We start from the raw sequence: 21,446 nt of genomic DNA, 5'->3' as shown, positions 1-21,446 counted from the left end.
CCAACTCTGATTGATGTGGTTTCTGGAACCACTCTGATTTTTGCAACAGTGTTTCTAGAAGATTCCATGACTAAGTCCTTATTCTATAATTGTTTGCTGAAGCTAGCATAAATAAGTGGCTCTGTGTGATGTAGAGAAATGAATTTAACTCCTTGGGATTCACTTTCTCTACCTCTAAGAGTAATTGTAACACCTAGCCTATGGTAGGTCTTTGTCAGTGGTGGTCTTAGTGCTTGAATGGGGTAGCACACCATCATATGGTATTTATCAAAAGTGTAGCACCTCTGTTGATTTCCTTTCTCATCCCTAAGGACACTGGAAATGTCCAGAAACAGGTTCTCTGCAGCAACTAACTACATGCAATAGAGGCTCCGAAGAACAGTGGTCTCCATGAGAAACTGCTGTCTCTCCACGCCTCCATTTGGAGCTGGGTCAGGTCTGGTTTGGCAGCTCTGAACAACAAATTCATCCAGGAGCCCAGTTCTGCCATCTCTAGGGTGCTGCTCCCATTTTTATGATCCAAAATGTCTAGCCCTGCCCCCCTAGGACTGGATTCCTAGCAGAAGGCTAGAAGGAGGGAAGAGGAGAGCAAAGGCCTGTTCCACGCTTCAAGGACACAATTTCTCATTGCAGCTTTGAAGCCCATTGGCCAGAATAGAGTCCCGTGTCCATACCTACCTGCAGTGGAAGATGGGAAATGTAGTCCTTATTCTGTTGCCCACATTCCCTGCCCAGAAGGAAGGATCCACATACACTGAGGACCACCAAGAATTCCTACCACCAGTGCCAACAAAATAGTCCTCAGACCTGGGCTGAATGGATGTCCCTCCCTGCATGAGGAAGGAAATCTATGACCTCCTAAGGGACCTGTGCCTCTAGAAGGCTTGCAGGAAAGAGCTCCAGAAAAGCATTGATCTTCCCTGGGGTTTCCAGGCAAAAACAACCTGCTCATGTTTTCCCGGAGGGCAGAGGCCCAGTCAACCTCACAATTTGGTATACTTCGTTTGCCACAGAAGGGCATCTGAAGGTCAGGGTCTTAGGTGTGAACTACTGCTGTTTTTTTGTTTGTTTTTGTAGGTTGTGGGGCTTGAACTCTGGGCCTGAGTGCTGTTCCTGAGTTCTTCAGCTCAAGGCCAGTGCTCTACCACTTGAGCCACAGTACCACTTCTGATTTTCTGGTGGTTCACTCTCCAGAAAGTCTCATGGACTTTCCTGCCCAGGCTGGCTTTGAACCGTGATCCTCAGATCTCAGCCTCCTGAGTAGCTAGGATTACAGGCGCGAGCCACCAGCACCCAGCTTGTTTTTCTGTACTTATTGGGTTGAAATGGAAGGCCTTGCACCACCAGGCCACACCCACAGCCCTTAGATTATTGCTCTCATCATCCACAAAAGTACTAGGCCCTAGTGACCTCAGAGGTTGCCAATTTCACAAGATTCACAAATGCTTTCCTGACCCACTAGCTAGAAGAGCTCATCCGCTCCTCCAGAGGAGATACCTGGTGGCTTTGACTGCGTCTTTTCTCTCCTGGCCCTTCTTTTGGCAGAACCCTATTTCCTACACTCCCTGGTGATTTGACTAAGTCGAGCTGTCCCCTCCACAGGCCTCGAGCCCCTGCCCTGGACAATCCAAACCCCATTTTCCCACAGCTACTGTGCTGTGTTCCAGAGTCAGGTTGGTTCTGGAACTTTCAGTTTGCCTCAAATGACTGAAAAGGCACTGTTGCATTTGAGCTTGAGTTTTTGCTAAGCTATAAGGATATAGATGTAAAGCTGCTGCTGGCAGGAGATGCAGTCATTCAGAGAAGCAGAGGGAAATGAGGGAGAGATTCCTGGTGACATGATAGATATGTAAGTCAGACATACGGTGCGTGAGCGGGCACACCTGTGGCAAGTTTATCCACCCACTTGGCTGGGGATGGGCATATGGATTCCTGCCACCTTTTGCTGATTTTGAATAGTGCTGCTCTGGACCGTTGGGCTAAAGGATTAGTTTGAGTTTCTGTTTCTATTTATTTTGAAGGAAAAAAAATCCTAAATTCACATCCCAGGTTTTTTGGTCTGTCATGGGGCTTGAACTCTGGGCTTGGATGCTGTCCCTGAGCTCTTCAGCTCAATGCAAGTGCTCTACTGCTTGAGCCACAGCGCCACTTCCGGTTTTCTAGTGGTTTATTGGAGGTAAGAGTCTCACAGACTTTCCTGCCTGGGCTGGCTTGAAACTGTGATCCTCAGATCTCAGCCTCCTGAGTAGCTAGGATTATACAGGCGTGAGCCAATGGCACCCGGCTCGTCCCAGCTTTTATGCTTACAGGCAAGTTGCATCTCAAGACTAGCCATTGTCAACCTGAGCTTTGATTTCCTGCTGTATATTACAAAGTAGGGATCCAAGATCATTTCTGTAAAACATTCTGGCAAAGAGCAGGATTCTGGGCCTCAAGGCCCGAGGTAGCGCCCCTCGTGTGAGGAAAGGAACCGGAAGCCCAGTTTGGGTGGTGAAGGAAGTCAGGGAAAGATCTCCATCAGACCATTGAGGAAAAAAACCCAGGAGCCTAAAGAAGCAATAAAACAGGCGACTTTCCAGCCTGCATTTTCTTGCTTCTAGGAACAGAGGAGAGTTGGGGGCCACAAATTCAATACTCTACCCTGTTCATAGCTAGTTCTGGCCCCATGGCAACGTCCTTTCCCCTTTCTGGGCCTCAGTTTCCCAGGAGGTAGCTAGAACCATGTGTGGTACCGGTTCTGACCAGCAGAGGGCAGCAATACCTCAACATTGCACTATGGAGTCAGCTATCTTCTGAACTTGGACAAGAAAATTGTGAAATAATAATAGAGGTACAGGCCACTACTTTTCAAAGAGCCTCAGTGCACAGTAGAACAAGGTCTTTGCATGGAATGCAGATGTGAGATCAGAGCAGAAGCACAAGAAACTTAACAAGGCCACCCAGAAACAATCCCATGGTAATTTGGGTCACTCAGTATCCTAAATTTAGTCTGAATGATATGAACACATTGCAGCAAATCTGGGCGATATAGCGCCAATAATCTCTTACCTGCTTTATGGTTTAAGAAGCAGACGCTAAGTCTTAGTATCAGAGTTTTCATCTAATATTCCCTGGTTCACAGGTAGCCCCATTACTAGTACACACACAAAACAATTGCTCGCCATGTATCTGTGCCCCTATTGTGTGCCAGATACTGTCAAGATGTTACTGCAATGACAAGGGATAAAACACACAACGCCTGCTCACTGGGCATTTTCACTCCCAATAGCTGCATAGAACCTAGGGGGTGCTGATGCTACTTGGACAGAGAAGAAAGTGACAGTCAATTTATACAGTTCAAGCAGCTAAAAAACATTTAACCCAAAACCCGGATCCTCTCTCCTGCATCAGAGATGTTGGCTTTTGCACAGAGATTGTCAGGCTTTTCCCTATGCCCAAGGAAGGAGTCAATCCTCAGCAAAAAGTTTAAATACTTGTTATCAATACACTTGCAATGGGCCGACAGTGGCCGTCTCTAGAACCAGAACCCCAGGATTCGCCTTTGGGCTTGGGGTATTTATAGAGATCCCTTGTGAGAGATTCCAGTCTGCAGGGCTGAGATCTCCTGCGAGCTGAGACATCTCAGCTGCCGCACAGTGTTTCCTCTCAGAGAACTTGTGGTCCCATCTTCCTTCCATTGTAAGCTTCCCACATTTCCTCATCAGCCCTAGCTAACTGCTACACATCAGTCATAGCTTTGGGGGACAAAGAACAAGGGGATTGCGTTACTGCCATCAATGGGTGGGGCCCAGGGAAGCTGGCCAACACCCTACAATGGCCCCACAACAAAGACCCCAAAATTTCAACTTACTGAGGTTGAAGAACCTGGGCTTTGGGATGCCCTAGAGGATTCTGGGATAGGAACGTCCTACGTGAAGCTTAGGGAAGCAGGAAGAGGCTTCAAGAGGTGGAAAGACCAGAAAGGGAGACCAGTTTTGGAGAAGGGAAGCCCAGTCTCGGTCATAGCCCTGGTGCTGTAAATTATCCTCTCAGGAAGTTCCAATGGGAACCCCCCAACACACACACACACACACACACACACACACACACACACACACACACACACACACACACACACACACACACACACACACACACACACACACACACACACACACACACACACACACACACGAAGGCGGGGCACATAGGAAAACCAAGCGCTGCCCCTGGCCTTCCTGTGACTGCTCATGTAGCTGTTGAAGTTGGCCTTGCACTGCTTTTCTCCTCACCGTGATAACAGATACTCAACCTGCGCTTGGCCGAAAAGCACGTGTTGGAAATGTCTCTGAATACTGGAGTGCAAAGCTTACTTTTGTGGAAGAGCATGCTTCTAACAAGAACACAGCAACTCCGCTTGGCAGGCAGTCCATTGGTTTTATCCCTAATGCTACTGCCCTTCCTTCTGATTGGTCAGAACTTAGGTTCATAATCTTGTATCATTGGGTGATTTGAATGGGGTTCAAAGTTTATCTGAACAATTAACCAAAAACTAGATACCCAGACAAGACTTGTCAGAAAAACAATTCTTACTCAACTGGCACTCTAATGCCTCACCTCCAAACCTGGAGAAAAACAATAATTATTGCCTCCCCCTCTCCACCCCCTCCCACCCCCGCCGCTTTTTTTTTTTTTTTCTGAAGGCTATCACTCCACCTCTGGCTTTTTGGTGGTTATTTGGAGATTACAGTCTTACGGACTCTCCTGCCTGAGCTGGCTTCAGACCACAATCCTAGCTCTAGCCCCCTGAGTGGCTAGGATTACAGGCGTGAGCCACTGGCATCCAGAAGAAAAACAATTCTTACAAACAGGATGTGTCTTAACTAAATTAACTTCTCTTAAGATGACAGCTACTCTTAAAATGGCGATGCTTATGTCAGGCAACCACGTTGACAGGAAAGATTCCAACTCCTACACACGTCTGTAAGGAGCTGGAGAAAGCTGCCCGGATGGAGGGAACGGCAAAGCCTGCACACGACAGACCAGGGGTTTGCACCAAGACTTGCTTATCCCAACCAGATCGCTAAAACAGCCATAACAAGATCTCTGCTGCAGCTCCTCCCTAAACAGGACGGAGATGATGGGCAATTGGGCCGCCCTGAGACGGACAGACCGGTCTGTAAATTGCCGCCTGCCTGAATCCTGTGTTTGAACCTAAGGCCCCACGGGTGGCTGGAGACTGGCTGAAGCATTTACTTGGCCTCTTCCTGCAGCTGCCTGTCCTGGGCAATAAATCTTCCTCTCCCCTTGCCATTCCTCCTCTCTTTATTTGGTAGGTTGGAGCGAGTGGCCAGATCTGACATGGAACTCTGGGAGTTTGGGCCTGGGGCCTAACATGCTGGCTTTTTACCATTTGTACAGCAGAAAACATAGGAAGTATAAAGAAGCCACACCACCACTGGTCCATAGCCCCACCCTCCAAGATGGCTGCTGCTGGCCGTTTCCATGTCCTTTCTGTGTGGCGGCGCTGCTTTCTAACTTGCCATATACACAGTGTCTCCTCGTTCTTCCATCCGGCCTGCAGCACAGGCCTGAGTGCTCCCATGCCTGCCTGGCTTTGAGTCTACAAACTCAAGGAAGCAGGCTGGGAAGGTGGCTCAGGGGTAGAGTGCTCGCCTAGCATGCATCAAATCCTGGGTTCCATTCCTCAGCACCACATACACAGAAAAAGCTGGAAGTGGCGCTGTGGCTCAAGTGCCAGCCATGAGCAAAAGCAGCTCAGGGACAGTGCCCAGGCTCTGAGTTCAAGCCTTAGGACTGGAGAGAAAAAATTCACTGAAGCCTGGAAAAGCTAGGAGGCCCCCAGTGAATGGAAGAAGAGAGGAAAACAGCCAACTGCAGGCCAACGCAACCCTTCCTGGCTGCATTGAGCACAGTGGAGTCCTCACACAGCCATTTGGCTGCCCGATCCGGGATTCCTCTTGCCCTTGTGCTGGTTGGGGCTGAGACACAGCAGCAGCCTGCCTGCAGCCCTTCCCTTCTTCTTGGAGCTCAGCAGTGTGCAGTCTCTTCCGCCATGCACTCCCTCCCTCATTCCTCGGCAGGTGCCCCCTTCATCAAGCTCTGTGCACCACAGTCCGGCTTAATGTCTGCTTGGCACAGGATTCTATGAACATGAGGACTTTTTTTTTTTTGTGCCATTCCTGGGGCTTGAACTCAGGGCCTGGGCGCTGTCCCTGTGCTCCTTTTAATCAAGTCTAGCACTCTACCACTTGAGCCACAGCACCACTTCCAGTTTTTTCTGTGATTACTTGGAGATAAGAGTCTCCTAGAATTTCCTGCTTGGGCTGGCTTTGAACCATGATCCTCAGATCACAGCCTCCTGAGTAGCTGGGATGACAGACCTGAGCCACCAGTGCTGGGCAAGACTTCTATTTTGTGGCATGAAAGAATGAAATATGCCACTATCCAGACTCACGACTCTCCAGTGTTAGCACCACCGCTTTGCTTTGAGTTCTACTGACTTACAGAGGCACGACCTTCAGGAAGTTTCTGATTCCTCAGCTGTAGAGCCAGCTAGCAGGGAGCGTGACTTTGTCCCTTGCCCCACCTCCAGACATTTGTCCATATGTGGAGACTTTGTTGTTGTTGTTGTTATTGTTACAGTTGAGAGAAAAGGTGGTCACTACTGCTGGGTAGAGGTTAGAGGTCAGATACTGCTAAATATCCCACAATGCACAGCTCAGCCCTTGACCACAAAGACTTCTGCAGCCAAAATCTTCACAGCACTAAGGCTGTTAAGTGCAGATGATAATGACAGGAACTCAATGTCTTGAAACCCCAAAGGAATAATTTATTCAAAGTCTACGTTTTCCTTTCTTTCACTCTCCTATGATCCACAAGCACAGGGACCGGGGGATTCTAGACCAGCAGTCTATGCTGTCAATGACTGTACCAGCCTGGTGCCTGGGGCTCATGCCTGTAATCCTAGCTACTCAGCCAAGATCTGAGGATCCCAGTTCAAACCCAGCCTTGATAGGAAAGTCTGTGAGACTCTTACCACCAATGAATAAGACAAAAAGCAGCGTGGAGCTGATTCAAGTGGTCGTGGGCTAACCTTAAGCTAAGACAGCAGATCCAGGGGCCCTGAGTTCAAGCCTTATACTGACATTAAAAAAGAAAGACAGAAAGAAAAGAAAAGAAAAAGGAAGGAAGGAAGGAAGGAAAAGATCGAAAGAGACAGAAAGAAAGACTGCAACAGAAATGATGCTAAGTAAATTATGGTTAATTCTTTTTTTTTTTTTTTTGTCGGTCGTGGGGGCCTGAACTCGGCCTGGGCGCTGTCCCTCAGCTCTTCAGCTCAAGACGAGCGCTCTACCACTTGAGCCACAGTGCCATTTCCGGTTTTCTGGTGGTTTATTGGAGATAGGAGTCTCACGGTCTTTCCTGCCCCGGCTGGCTTTGAACCGCAATCCTCAGATCTCAGCCTCCTGAGTAGCTAGGATTACAGGCGTGAGCCACCAGCGCCCGGCTGGTTAATTCTTGAGATATCTGCCAAATGAATGCAAGTCAACAAATAGTATCTATCCTCATTTTCTCAGCCTCTGGCTCAATGTATGAGACACAACTGATCCTAGATATCTGTGGAAGAAAGGAGGAAGGAAGGAAGGTAGAAAAGAAAGGAAGGAAAGAAGGAAGGGAGGGAGGGAGAGATTGAGGGAGGAAGGAAAGGAGAAACAAGATTATTTACTCATTAACCACTAATTTATGTGCTTTGGAAAAAGACGGGAAACTCTTAAGAAACAGGGCCATTGTTTTCCTTTTATTTGCAGCAAGGAATTTGGTTTGTCAGGAGAAAGACTTTAAAGGATTGAAACCTCTGCCAGCTGAGCCGGCGGGAGCCAGGGCCGAAGGCGCATGGAGTTAGGACGCACATCCCCTTCAGCTTAGGCAAAAAAGGAAACGCAGCCAGCTTTGTGCGGCCTCGCTGTGAAACAAGAGCTGTTTTCTGGGTGCAGAACACGGCTGTCCCATGTTTAATTTCTTCCATCTGTCTGGTATCTGACCTCTGCTGCCCTCCAAGCCATTGCCGCACATTGTCTGCGCATGTTCCCATATAAGGTGATCTCTCTCTCTCTCTCTCTCTCTCTCTCTCTCTCTTTCTCTCCTTGCAGCCGTGTGTGGATGGATGGATGGATGGACGGCTGGGGAGCGGGAAGGGGCAGGGGGCTGCCAAAGAATGTGGCAGGTTTATTTTTACTGAGCTGCATTCTCTGCCCGGCCTGGTGCCCCAGCTACTTGGGGGTGTCACATGCCGATAAGACGGGGTGAGTGAGATCTGTGGTCAAATCTACACCATCCCAGGTGTGAGGTGGCGTCACGGAGTGGGGGGGGGCAGAGACGCCTGAGGTCATAGGATGAGCCTGTCCCCACGGCCCCGGCCGATTCCCGGAAGAGCGAGTTTGCGTCTTCTGAGAAACTCTGGCAGGAATTGTGGTCTGGGCTCGCACAGACCCATCTCTGGGCAAAACCCAGCATCGACGATGCAGGGAGAGGATGGGGTGTCGGGGGAGATGTTTTTAGCTGCCTGAACTGTGTACACTGACCGCCACTTTCTTCTCAGTCCAAGTAGCATCAGCACCCACTCGGTTCTCTGCTGCTGTGGGAGCGAAAATACCCACTGAGCAGGCGTGGTGTGTTTTGTCCCTTGTCAATGCAGGAACAGCTCGACCTGCCTGGCACACAGTAGGGGCACAGATACACGGAGAGCAATTGTTATGTGTGTGTATGCTGGTACCGGGCTGGAACTCAGGGCCTGAGCACCGTCCCTTAGCTTCCACTCAAACCACATTTCTACTTCAGGCTTCTTGGTGGTTCATTGGAGATAAGAATCTCACAGACTTGGGGCTGGGAAGGTGGCTCAGTGGTAGAGCGCTTGCCTTGCATGCCTGAGGCCCTGGGTTCGATTCCTCAGCACCACATAAGAAAAAAGCCGGAAGTGGCGCTGTGGCTCAAGTGGTAGAGCGCTAGCCTTGAGCTGAAGAGCTGAGGGACAGCGCCCAGGCCCAGAGTTCAGGCCCCACAATTGGACCAAAAAAAAAAAAAAAAAAATAGAATCTCACAGACTTTTCTGTTGGGGCTGGCTTCACATTGCAGTCCTTAGATTTTAGCTTCCTGTGTAGCTGGGATTACAGGTAATAGCTACCAGCTCCCCAGAGGTGCTAACTTTAAGGAAGGTCTTGTTGAGAAATAAACATTTGAACTGAGATCATTCTTGATTGAGAAAGGAACCAGGCTTGTGGACAGCCAGGGATAGAATAGCCAGGTAGAAGAAACAGCTGTGCAAAGGTCCTGGGGCTGAGGCTGCAAGAGAGAAGCAGACAGTAATGAGATTAGGCCTATGTCATGAGGCACCTGGGACCCAAGTGGACAGAGCAGAAAGATTTGGAAGTCTTGGGTAGACTGGTTAATCTCTCAAGGGCAGACTATCCATCTGGTAGATTTTGTTTTCTTTTTGTTTTTTTTTGGTAGGTCATGGGGCTTGAAGTCTGGGCCTGGGTGCTGTCCCTACACTCTTCAGTTCAAGGCAAGCACTCTACTGCTTGAACCACAGCACCACTTCTGGTTTTCTAGTGGTTTATTGGAGATAAGAGTTTCATGAGCCGGGCGCTGGTGGCTCACGCCTGTAATCCTAGCTACTCAGGAGGCTGAGATCTGAGGATTGCGGTTCAAAGCCAGCCCGGGCAGGAAAGACCATGAGACTCCTATCTCCAATAAACCACCAGGAAACTGGAAGTGGCACTGTAGCTCAAGTTGTAGAGCGCTCGCCTTGAGCTGAAGAGCTGAGGGACATTGCCCAGGCCCAGAGTTCAAGGCCCATGACCGACCAAAAAAAAAACAGTTTCATGGACTTTCTTGCCTGGGTTGGCTTTGAACCATGATCTTCATATCTCAGCCTCCTGAGTATCTAGGATTACAAGCAGGAGCCAGCACCCGGCTTGTTTTTGGTTTTTTTTAAGATGAAATTTCCATAATATAAAACCAACTATTTTATTTATTTATCTTTGCTGGTCCTGGGGCCTGAACTCTGGACTCTGGGCCTAGGCTAGTGCTCTGCCACTTGAGCCACAGTGCCACTTTTGGCTTTTTCTGAGTAGTTTATTGAAGAGAGGAGTCTCGGAGACTTTCCTGCCCAGGCTAGGGTTCGAACTGGGATCCTAAGATCTGAACCTCTGGAGTAGCTAGGATCACAGGCGTGACTCACCAGCCCCTGGCAAAACCAACTACTTTAAAGGGAACAATTCAGTAGCATTCAGGAAATTCATGATATTTTATAACTGTCTTTTTAGAACATTCTCATCGCCCAAAGGGAAATTCTGAATCCATTAAAGACTTGCCCTACATTATCTCCTTCACCTTGCCTGTGGCAAACACAAATCCATTTCTGTCTCTGTGGAACGCCTATCCTCCCTATTTCCTGTGGGAGGAGTCATACAGTCAGGTGGCCTTTTGTGACTGTTTCTTTTTCTTTTTCCTTTGTTTTCCCCTCAGCGTGGCATCTCCAGGCTTATCCTGTGGCAGTAATTCATTTCTTTTTGTGGTAGACCCACATTCTCCTGTCGGCACACGCTGTGATTCATTTGTCCATTCATCCACTTGCCTGTCAGTTGGATTCAGATCCCAGCCCTGGCCTCCTCGCAAAGCCTGCTTTGACGTCATCAGCCCGGGAGGATGCGGAGGTCTGGGCGCTGGGCAGGACGGCGGGGCGGGCTGTCCTGCTGGGCCTGGCTTTGCTGGTCCTCTGCTAGCAAACCTTGTCCTGCAGGACCCGGAGCTTCCTGATGGCTCCAAACGCAGCTCTGCGGCTGGTTACATTTACATCCTCCCCCTGACTTCTATAAATACACCAAACATGAAGCTGGGGACAAAAAAAAAAAAAAAAAGAAAGCACTTGAAAGATGCCTGAAGTGAAAAGATACCTTTCCTCCCTCATCGCTGATGTCTTTCCACGCCGTCTTCCTCGGCGTGGATTCTGAGGTGTGGGCTTGCATTCCCCACCATGCATCCTACCTGGGAAATGGAGAGACTGCTTGGCAGAGCTCCAGGGGAAAGAAAGCCAACAGCGCGGGCATGCCAGCCCTCCTGTGCAGAAAACCCCCGGGCGGCCGGCCGGCCGGCCTGCCCCAGGCCGCCTGTCAGGCTCTGGGGCGCTGGCTTTGAGGCAGGCCAGTGGGTCAGTGGAAAGGCTGGGTGTCGGAATCTTGGCTCAGCCAGCCACTAGCTAGGTGGCTCTGGGCCCCACCATGAACTCCCCATGCCTCAGTTTCCTAAATCATTAGCTGACGTGGGAGGGGTTGAGGGAGTGAACCAACTGACACTGCCTGTTGTGGTTTTGTGTTTTGGTTGTTGGTTTGTATTTTGCCAGTCCTGGGGCTTACACTGAGGGCCTGGGATCTGTCCCCGATTCTCTGTGCTCAAGGCTAGCGCCACTTCGGCTTTTTCGGGTAAGAGTCTCATGAACTTTCTTGCCCAGACTGGCTTTGAACTGTGGTCCTCAGAGCTCAGCCTCCAGAGTAACTAGGATTCCAGATGTGAGCCACCAGTGCCTGGCTTTTTGTTTTAAGATAGGGTCTTGTAATGTAGCCCAGGTGGGCCTGGAACTAGGCTGGTCTCAAACACAGAGTTCTCCTGCTCCCATCACCTAAGTGCTGGGGTGGGCCACCATGCCCACTTTGTGACTGCCTTCTAACCACGATCCTCCTATCTTTGCTTCTCAAGTATCTGGGGCTACAGGTGCATACTACCATGCTCGGCTTTGCCTGTTGTTTTGATCATCATAGAATTGGATCTGAAGAGAATTGACCCCCAGCTCTGTAGTCTTCCCCAGAGAGTTGGCCTAGTCAGCCTGGGAGCACCCCTCCCCCCCCCAGCACTGTAGGGTCAGGGCTGGCGGCATCGAGCATCTTCTGGTCAGCAGCCCTCTCCACTCAGCTGCTCTGTTGGACTTTTCTTCCCTTCTCTCCCTCCTTCAAGCTCAGGAGCAGCACCGACAGCCCTTACTTCTGGTACTTCTTAAGTTCTCCTTGCGGGCCCTGTGAGGGTCATTACCTTTACTTGGCAAGATGCTTTTACCCTGGGGTCCAGCCTCGGATCACGATCCTCCTACCAACACCACCTACCTAGCTGGGATAGTAGTATTCCACGTGTTTCTTGAGACACTCTATTTTTTTTCCTGCTTGAGTTGACCTTGAACTACAGTCCGCCTGATTAGCTGGGATTACAAGAGTGAGACACAATGCCTGGCTTCTAGTCATGCTCTCGAAGCTACTGGCCTTTTTTCCCCTTCTTGAAGACAACCAGTATAATCTCTCCCAAAGACTTTAGGCCATCTGGGCACTGGTCTAATCCTCTAATCCTAGCTACTCAGGAGGCTGAGATCCAAGGATTGAGGTTCGAAGCCAATCCAGGCAGAAAAGTCTGTGAGACTCTTTCTCCAATAACTACTCAGAAAAAGCTGGAAGTGGTGCTGTGGCTCAAGTGGTAGATCACTAGCCTTGAGCACAAAGAGGCTCAGGAACAGTGCCCGGGCCCTGAGTTCAAGCCCCAAGACTGACAAACAAAACAAACAAAATAAACAAACCTGCCCAACTATGATTGAGAACCAGGCAACCATTTACTAAGACCACTGGATTCTCATCCATTTTGGTGAGTGCTTCATATGTTTGATTTGGTTTTGTTACCTTTGAAAAAAGCACATTCTGTTACCAACATACCCAAAGGTGAAACTGCCAGAACAGAGGCAGGGCAATGTCTGTCCACCTCAATTCAGGTTTCCATTTCAGTTTAATTCCTTTCATCTGCAAGTAACCTAGATGCAAAGGCATTAAATGACAGTTAATGGAGAACGGAATAACCCACTTCCGGATTTGCTCGTGTGCCCAGGTCAGCTTCTCTAGTCTTAAAAGGACGCGACAATGCGGGCAGCAGCTCCGCGGGGATGGCATCTTGAAAACTGGCATTTGCCGAATGTGCATGCGTGATCCAGAACTATCTCACGGTCAGGACGAATGGTCAAAATTGAATACCCAAACCAGAAAGCTGGCTTGGCTTCTCTGTACTCTTCATTTAAAAAAAATGTTCTTGTTTGGAAGTTCTGAAATGAGAAGGGGCTGGTGGCCTTGTGTTCAGGGCATCCACAAGATTCCTTGGAGACCTGGAGGATGGGAGGCTCTGCTGTGGTCCCAAGTCCTTCCTCGCTCCACAGTGGAAAGGGCTGGGAACGAAGCACAGTGGTGCTGGGTTCCAGCTTTAGTGGTGCAACACACACACACACACACACACACACACACACACACACACACACACACACACACACACACACACACACACAGATTAAAATGAACAATAACCTATCCAAGGAGAGTAGGGACTGGAGGTGTTTTAGATGAGATGGGGGAGAAAGAACCCCATGGTGATATTACTGAGCTCCTGCATTGAAGATAATCCCTTGAAGGAGACCAAGGGGGTCCTCATGTGTGGTAACCCCACAACTAGGAGATGCCCACTTCTTCCTCTTGTGATGTTTCCTTATGCAGCTTTTACCATGTCGCAGCCAGCTAGGCATAGGGGCTTATACCTGAAATCCTAGTTACTTTGGAGGCAGAGATGGGAGGATCGCAGTTTAAGGTCAGCCAAGGCAGTCTCCTTCTCACAGTTCATACTGCAATGCCAACTATGCAACAGATGGAGGTAGTTAGGATTGTCAAAGCTGGCATGGGCAAAAAGTGCAAGTCCATATTATCTTTGTTTGCTTTGCCAGTCCTGGGGCTTGAACTCAGGGCATGGGCACTGTCCCTGAGCTGCTTTTGCTCAAGGCTAGCACTCTACCACGTGAGCCACAGCACCACTTCCGGCTTTTTCTGTGTATGTGGTACTGAGGAATGGAATCCAGGGCTTCATGCATGCTAGGCTAGCACTCCACCTCGGAGCCACCTTCCCAGCCCCAAGACCATGTTATGAAAAAAAAAAAATAATGAAAGCAAAAAAGGGCAAGAGGCAGATTCAAATGATAGAGTTCTGGCTTTAGCAAACACAAAGCTCTGAGTTCAAATCCCAATACCACCTAAAATAAAATGTTAGAAAAGATGTAACAGCCTTCCCTGACTACCTGTTATGGGACACATACATGAAGCTCCTGTTTACACGGCACCTCTGTCTCTGGTCACAAACCCAGCCCTTCCTTTTAGGGATCCCCCCCCCAGTCTATGGCTGCAGCCATGAGAGCAATTTATCCAAGAATAGTCTGAGGTGGGTGCCACCGTACATGGTGTGGGTATCTTGGGTGCTGTGAATCCAAACTGCTCAGGAGGCTGTGGCAGGAGGATCCCAAGTTCAAAGCCAGCTCAGGGAACTCAATGAGGCTCTGACTCCAAATCAAATAACAAAGATGGAGGGCCATGCAAGTCATGGGTAGTGATGGGAGGGAAGGGGAGAGAACCAAGGAGCAGATGACAGCCCACGAAAGGAAATGTACTTATCAGCTGATGAGCACACGTGTATCACCTCTGAAACAACAATAAATTAGAAAAAAAAGAGATGAAGGATTACGATGTAGCTTGGTGGTTTAATCCCCAAAAGTGGGGGAAATAAAAGCCAAAACATTAAAAAAATAGAATAGTCAAACACATTTTTTGAGCCCTTGGAATTTGCTGAAAGTCCAGAAGAAAATGGTTTACTTTCATGCTGTCCACCAGCTCATTCACAGGACAAAGAGATGAGAGGCAGAGATGTGTGTGTGTGTGTGTGTGTGTGTGTGTGTGTGTGTGTGTGTGTAGGATATGTGTGTGTGTGTGTGTGTGTGTGTGTGTGTGTGTGTAGGATATGAATATATTTATGAGCTCCTAAATCAAGCCATGCCTGAAAAGAGTATGGACTTAATTATAAAAAGTAATAAATTATTTTTTACCTTATGTAAACTGTATCTTGAAAACTGTTCTTTTCCAGGAGTGATTCTTCCCTCAGAAGAACCAGAGTGGAGCACTGTAGCTCGTCCCTGCAGTGTTTGCAATTAAGTAGAATTTGGAAAGGACAGCTCACCTGAATCAGCCAATAGAATCTTTATCCACAGAAGGTCATAGAAGCATTATTTATAATACCCCCAAAGTGGACACAGTCCAAATGTCCATCAGCAAGTGTGTGGATAAACAAAATGTGGTCTAACCATGCAGTGAAGCATTACTTGGCCATTAAAATGAACGATGTCTTGGGGCATGCTACACGGCACTATGATTGAGCCTTGACGATGCTGTGCTCCATGAAAGAAGCCAGGCACAAAAGGCCACAGGTTTTATGATTCCATTTATGTGAGCCGTCCAGAAGATGCAAATCCATAGAAACCCAAAGTAAATCAGTGGTTGCCAGGGCCGGGGGTGGGGTGGATGGGGAGCAGGAGGAGGGAGTGTGGGAGGAGGACAGGCTTTCTTTTTCGAGCAGGGAAAATGCTCAGGGGTTAGATAGTGCTAATGTTGGCACGCCTCTGTGAGTTTGCTAAAAGCCATTGAATTGTACACTTTAAGTGGGTGAAGTGTATGCTTGTGAATTATAGCTCAGTAACACATTAGAAAAAAGGACTGGGGGTGAAGCTCAGTGGTAGAGCATTTACTCTGCAGACGCAAGCACCACTGGGGAAAACAAAAGAAGAGGGAAGAGAAGAGTGGAATGGAAGTTTCAAGAATGGCTGTCAAATATGGCCAGAACATCTGTTAAAATGTCAGCTACAAAGTCGAGCACCATGGCTCACGCCTGTAATCCTAGCTACTCAGGAGGCTGAGATCTGAGGGTCATGGTTCAAAGCCAGCCAGGGCAGAAAAGTCCCTATGAGACTCTTATCTGCAATTAACCACTCAAAAACTGGTGGTGCTCTGGCTCAAGTGGTAGAGTGCTAGCTTTGAGCACAAAGTGGGTTAGGGACAGCACCTACGCCCCAGGACCATCACATCCCTCCTCCCCCCAAAAAAAGGGTAAAATGTCTTCCAAGCTTCCCAATTTCACATATGTGCTAATTGCTTTACTCGTATCAATTCACTTAATCTGCACACCAACCCTGTGCAGGAGAAAGCTGAGAGCAATGAATTTCTCAAGGCTACAAAATGGCAGGCCCAGCAGTCAAACACAGGCTGCTCAGAGTTCTCCTCACACAGAATAGTATAATCCCTTGTGCAAATCTGATATTGGCTTATTATGTTTGAAGGATTTAATTTTTGCCTCTCCCAGATGGTTGTTAGCATCTAACAACGCAGAAGTTGCAGTTTCTCTCTCAGCATCTTCCCCTGATAGTTCCACAACCATCTGAAGGCAGCCAGCAGTGGGACCAACAGTGGAACAGCCTATTTCCTCTGCCTGAAAGTTTCCCCTTTCTGATGGGAGCTTTCCCTGCTATCATGCCCCCTTCCCCTTGTAGAATAACCTTGGGGCTCTTCATCTGGGTCTCGACATCATTGGGTTCTTTTATTTCTAGCATTTATCTCAGTCCTGGCCCCACTTAATGGCCTCTCTCTGCCCCAGATGGTCAGTTCTATGAAGGAGGCACCAGGTCAAATCTGGCCTCACACTGCATTTCCAGAAGCCAACTCAGTGTAGGGCATAATTTATTATTCTGAGGTTGTAAGTTTGGTGCTGAATCTGTAGCTGGTTTCTCTTCTAAAATGTTGCAGTAGCAGGCAAGCCAGTTTTCAAGCAAGGAGGAATGAACATTTATTTTCCCCTCTTTTCATTACCAACTGCTGTCACAAGTACAGTGGTTGCTAGCAGGGATGGGTTCACAATACTACCAGCATCTAAGGCCTCCCCTAAACCAGCCTGTTTCTGAATCTCCTCAGTGACCTGGGCATGAACACCCTTATGCACACTGCAAGCTGTGAACTCATGAAGAACAGAAGGAAGACTTAATTATTTCTGCATGTGTCCAAGGAGAGCCTCTCAGAAGCCAAAAGGAACTTTATAAAAGCCAATCCCCCACCAACCCAGGCTCTTGGCATACTAAAAACAATTACTGAATTAAAAAAAAATCAATTCCCAGTACAAGCATCGTGGCCCAATAATGTGACACAGAAGCTGAGATCTAGACGGTGAATGTGTCCTTTACTCCTGCCAGACTCCAGTTGCTCCTAGGTTTAACCTACTTTGGAGATGCTTGTGTTGAAAGCCTCAATTTGAAGCCCAGGTCAAAGGCTTCCTCACTTCAAGCCCCAGCAGCCTTGCTTAGAGATCCACCACCGCCTATTAGCAGTGCCATCTGTAGTCCTAAACCACTCAGGAGGCTGAGATCAGAGAATTACAGTTAGAGGCCAGCCCGGGCAGAAAAATCCCTGAAACTCCTCCACTCCTCCCTCCCGCCAGTCCTGCGGCTTAAACTCAGGGCCTGGGCATTGTCCTTGAGCTTATTTTGCTCGAGTCTAGTGCTCTACCATTGAGCCACAGTACCCCTTCTGGCTTTTTCTGTGTATGTGGTACTGAGGAATCGAACCCAGTGGTTCATGCATTAGTTAGGCATGCACTCTACCCTCCCTGAGACCCTTATTTCCAATTAACCATCCCCCCCCAAAAAAAAAGCCAGAAATGGAGCTGTAGTTCCAGTGGCAGGGCACTAGCCTTGAGCACAAAAACTCAAGAGATAGCGCCTAGGCCCTGAGTTCAAGGCCCAGGACCAGCGCACACATGAAAAAGTCATCATCTTTGATCATGCTTGGATGCTTGGTAAATGAATAAAACTTATGGCATAAGTTGGTCGCATATTGCTGCTGGGCGTTGGAGAAGGTTATCTGCCGGACGTTGAAGTCGGGGTAACAGCCCCAGAAGGTCTCAGCGATGGCCCAGAGCTTGGAACCCCACCTCGCACCCGACCAGGCGCCGGTCAGCTCCCCCCGCCCCCGCCGTGAGACCCCCCCCAGCGCGCCTGCGCGCCCCTAGCCCTTTCCGCCGGAAGTGACGTATCGCCGCGGCCTAGCAACCGTTGCCAAGGCGCTGTCTCTGTCTCTAGGAGCCCGCGGGAGCCGGGTGCCTCCGGGTGGGGGGTGGGGAGGTGGTTTCGTGAGGAGAATTTGAGGTAACCTCGCCAACTCGCGGTCGGAAACTTCCCCGAACCCCGAAATAGGACAGGGCTCCCGCCTGCTCCCGGCCCCTCTCACGAGGCGTGGGGGACGCAGCGGCGAAGCCGCTGGGTCGGGGGTCAGGCCCGCGGGCCGCGCCGGCAGCCAGGCCGCTTCCTCCCGCGGAGGAACGGACGCGGGGCCCCGGCGGGCCGTGGGGTCCCCTGTCCCCCACGCCGGGCTGGGCCGGCCGCGGGGGCTGCGGGCCCGCGTGGAGCGGGCGCGGCGCGGCGCGGGCGGGCGCCCCGAGCGGCTCGGCTCACGTTGAGCGCGGCGCCCGCCCGCCCGCCCGCGGCGCCCGCCCGCCCGCGCCGCCGTCCCCGACCTTTGCTGGGGCTCCTCGGAGAGCTGCGCCGCCGGGCCGGGGAGCCCCGCTGCTTTCCGTGCCCTTCCTTGAAACCTTGTACTCGGTTGACCAGATTCGGGGGTTCATGTGTTTTGAAAGAGGAAAAAGGAATAGACCTTTGGGTAATTGCTAAGTAACTTACAGTTAGCTATAAGTGTATGCGAAAGTCGTGATGTGGACCACTGCTAGTACCCTCGTCAGGAGCCTGCACCTCCAATGTGGATATTTTTAACGTATGTAGAGGTTTCCTTTTAGATAAAGGGAAATTCCAATTTATAAACTACCCTGGCTGTACTATCTTCCTTTTTTTTTTTTTCTTTTTTTTAACGTTTTGATGTTTTCTAGATATTCAGCTCCACCCACCCAATTAAGAAACCCATTTCAGAGCAAAATGCTGACCACCCCAAGTTAAGTCTTGGGCAAAATAGCACCTGTTCATTTCGTAGCTTTTACTATTAGCGAACACTGGGGTAATAGTTTCTTTTTAGTTTTTTAGCAGGCCATTGTTTAATTGCTAACATCAAAGCAATTTACCTTGATAAAGCTGTTTCAGCAGTTAAGAAATTAGATACTCATTAAAAAAAAAAGTTAATGATCTTTCTTACCCACCCAGGTAATTTTCTTTAGACTTAGGTTTCAGTTTCATCTGAGAAGGTTAAGTGGAGCTGTCATTAAAGTCTTAAAAATCCAAGAGGTTTAGATTTTATACCATGTGCAATGAGAAGCCTTGTAATGATTAGGAATGGGGGAGATGGGCAAACAGACAATTGGAGACTTCCCTCATTGAAGACTAAAAGAAAGGAAGGCCTGAGTTAACTCAGCATGGCAAGTCTAGGCCTCCACTTAAGCCAACAGTGGAAGAGCAGAAACAGAGGAGGGCATATCCTGGCTGGAGTGCTATCCACTCAGCTTCTGCCTTTCAAGAGAACTAATTCTAGGTTTTTATGTAAGAAATGTGAGATGCTAATTTAAGGGGAAAGATTAGAAACATGTCTGCAACTACATGATTAACACCAGGGTAAAAATGATGTTGTAGAGGAGAGATATTAACACAGGAGGATGCATTATTTTTTTTGTCCTTGTTAATTTGGGTGATTGCTGTCACATTTGGGGCATAATGTAGAAATGTGACAAATATTAACAGTATGTGCTGTAACTTTCATAAAAAGTCCTTATACTCCAATTTCTTTCAGTAAAATAGCCTTTTTATGTCTACTTGCTAGAACTAAATTCTCCCCCCCCCACCAGGTTTTGCTACCAATTTTGAGGATTTTTTTCCCTATTTTTACTTTCTAGTTTTAAAAGTTATATATAAGACATAATTATGAGTGACCAAATCAAATTCATTGTGGACAATCTCAATAAGGAGCCTTTTAAGAAGAATTATAATTTAATCACATTTGATTCCCTGGAACCAATGCAACTATTGCAAGTTCTCAATGATGTTCTGGCTGAGATTGACCCAAAGGTAAGAGTCTTTATTTCTTTGTAAAGGTGACAGGATAGCCACTTTGCCTGGAAATAGCTCTGAGTCTTGAGCAAGTTACTTAACCTCTCTGGGCCTTATTTTCCATACTTGTAGTAGTAAGTCTTTAAGGTTTTTTTTTTTTTTTTTTTGTCAACTTCAGATTTAAATAATCTAGTTGTAACTTACTTAGAAATTATTTCTCTTCTGCTAGGCATAAATAGATTTGGTCCTAGAATGAAAATACTTTTACAAAAGGTTTTTTTTTTTTTTTTTGGGTCCGGTCGTGGGGCCTGAACTCTGGGCCTGGGCGCTGTCCCTCAGCTCTTCAGCTCAAGGCTAGCGCTCTACCACTTGAGCCAGAGCACCACTTCCGGCTTTTTTCTTTTTTTGCTTATGTGGTGCTGAGGAATCAAACCCAGGGCCTCGAGCATGCAAGGCAAGTGCTCTACCACTGAGCCACCTTCCCAGCCCTTACAAAAGGTTTTGTTGTATTCCAAGTTAGCTCTTGTTTTTTTTTGCACTGTTCTTTTTTTTACACTGGAGACTTTTTTTTTTTTTTTTTTTTTTTTTTGCGGAAAAGACATTTATTACCAAGCTATAAGTTATGAGGAGTGGGCTGGGGTGGGAGGGGCTGAGCAGTCACGTTTTGGGTGTCATACCTTTCTCTCTGTCTTCTTGGGCCTGGATTCTGAGCTCCTCATCCAGACGCTCCTTGGCCCAGACAACCTTTGACTGCAGGTAGAAGGAGCCACCCACAGATTTATCGTTCACTTTAAATAGGTGTTCATAGTTCTTCTGGACCTCCTCGGGATTCAGCTTGGAGATGTTGAGAATCTGCTGAGCCTCCTGGAGGCTGAGGCCAGAGAGGTTGGATGAGGCTGCGGATTGGTGCCCCGCACGTCCTTGGGCGTCAGCTGCTGCCCGGCTGGCTGCAAATTCTTGTCGCAGGGCCCCGAGCGAAGGCTCTGCCCACCACCTGCGCACCCATTACAATGATCTGGGCCAGGGACTTGGCCATGACGGCCTCTCGGCCTCGGGGTGCACGGGCTCTGGCTTCTCAACCCCGTGGGCCCAGCTGGCTGAAGGGCGGGCGACGGGTCAGAGGTCATGCGGAGGAAGCCGACAGCCCACGCTGGACTCTTTATTTCTAAGATGGGCATTTTAAATGTAACTGATCTTTATGCTCCCTCCTTTGGAATCAGGGGCCCTATACTTAAAATGTTTTATAATCTAGCCAAATAATTTTTTAAGTTTAAACATTGCTCTTTGCTAGATATACAACAATGACATATTTCTCAATTTATTTATTAGCAAGTTGTTGATATCAGAGAGGAGATGCCAGAGCAGACAGCAAAACGGATGTTGAGCCTTCTTGGTATCCTTAAGTACAAACCTCCAGGAAATGCTACAGACATGTAAGGATCTGCTCACTGCTTTCCTAAACCATTTTTTAATACCCAAATGTTCATATACTACAATCAATATCTAGCCACCCTAACTGGATGGT

At 48.5% G+C, this 21,446-nt stretch overlaps 1 protein-coding gene and 1 pseudogene across 3 annotated transcripts in view; one reads left to right on the top strand and one right to left on the bottom strand.

Annotated features, from left to right (window-relative positions):
- LOC138826388 (intraflagellar transport protein 81 homolog) overlaps positions 1-21,446 on the top strand; it is a 154,966-nt gene that overhangs the window by 41,525 nt on the left and 91,995 nt on the right. For 2 of the 3 annotated variants that reach the window (XM_070021495.1, XM_070021494.1), the window contains exons 1-3: positions 18,453-18,704; positions 19,768-19,939; positions 21,251-21,354. In XM_070021495.1, the coding sequence (XP_069877596.1) occupies positions 19,796-19,939; positions 21,251-21,354 (248 nt within the window). In that variant the 5' untranslated portion in view covers positions 18,453-18,704; positions 19,768-19,795. Of the gene's footprint in view, positions 1-18,452; positions 18,705-19,767; positions 19,940-21,250; positions 21,355-21,446 lie in introns of those variants that run through there. The other variant, XM_070021493.1, reaches the window with a different exon arrangement.
- On the bottom strand, positions 20,506-20,957 carry LOC138826346 (mitochondrial import inner membrane translocase subunit TIM16-like; annotated as a pseudogene).

The sequence above is a fragment of the Dipodomys merriami genome, unplaced genomic scaffold (genome assembly GCF_024711535.1).
Source record: "Dipodomys merriami isolate MVZ:Mamm:240054 unplaced genomic scaffold, mDipMer1.0.p SCAF_142, whole genome shotgun sequence".
In the NCBI taxonomy this organism is placed as follows: Eukaryota; Metazoa; Chordata; class Mammalia; order Rodentia; family Heteromyidae; genus Dipodomys; species Dipodomys merriami.
This window is presented reverse-complemented; position numbering and strand designations above follow the sequence as displayed.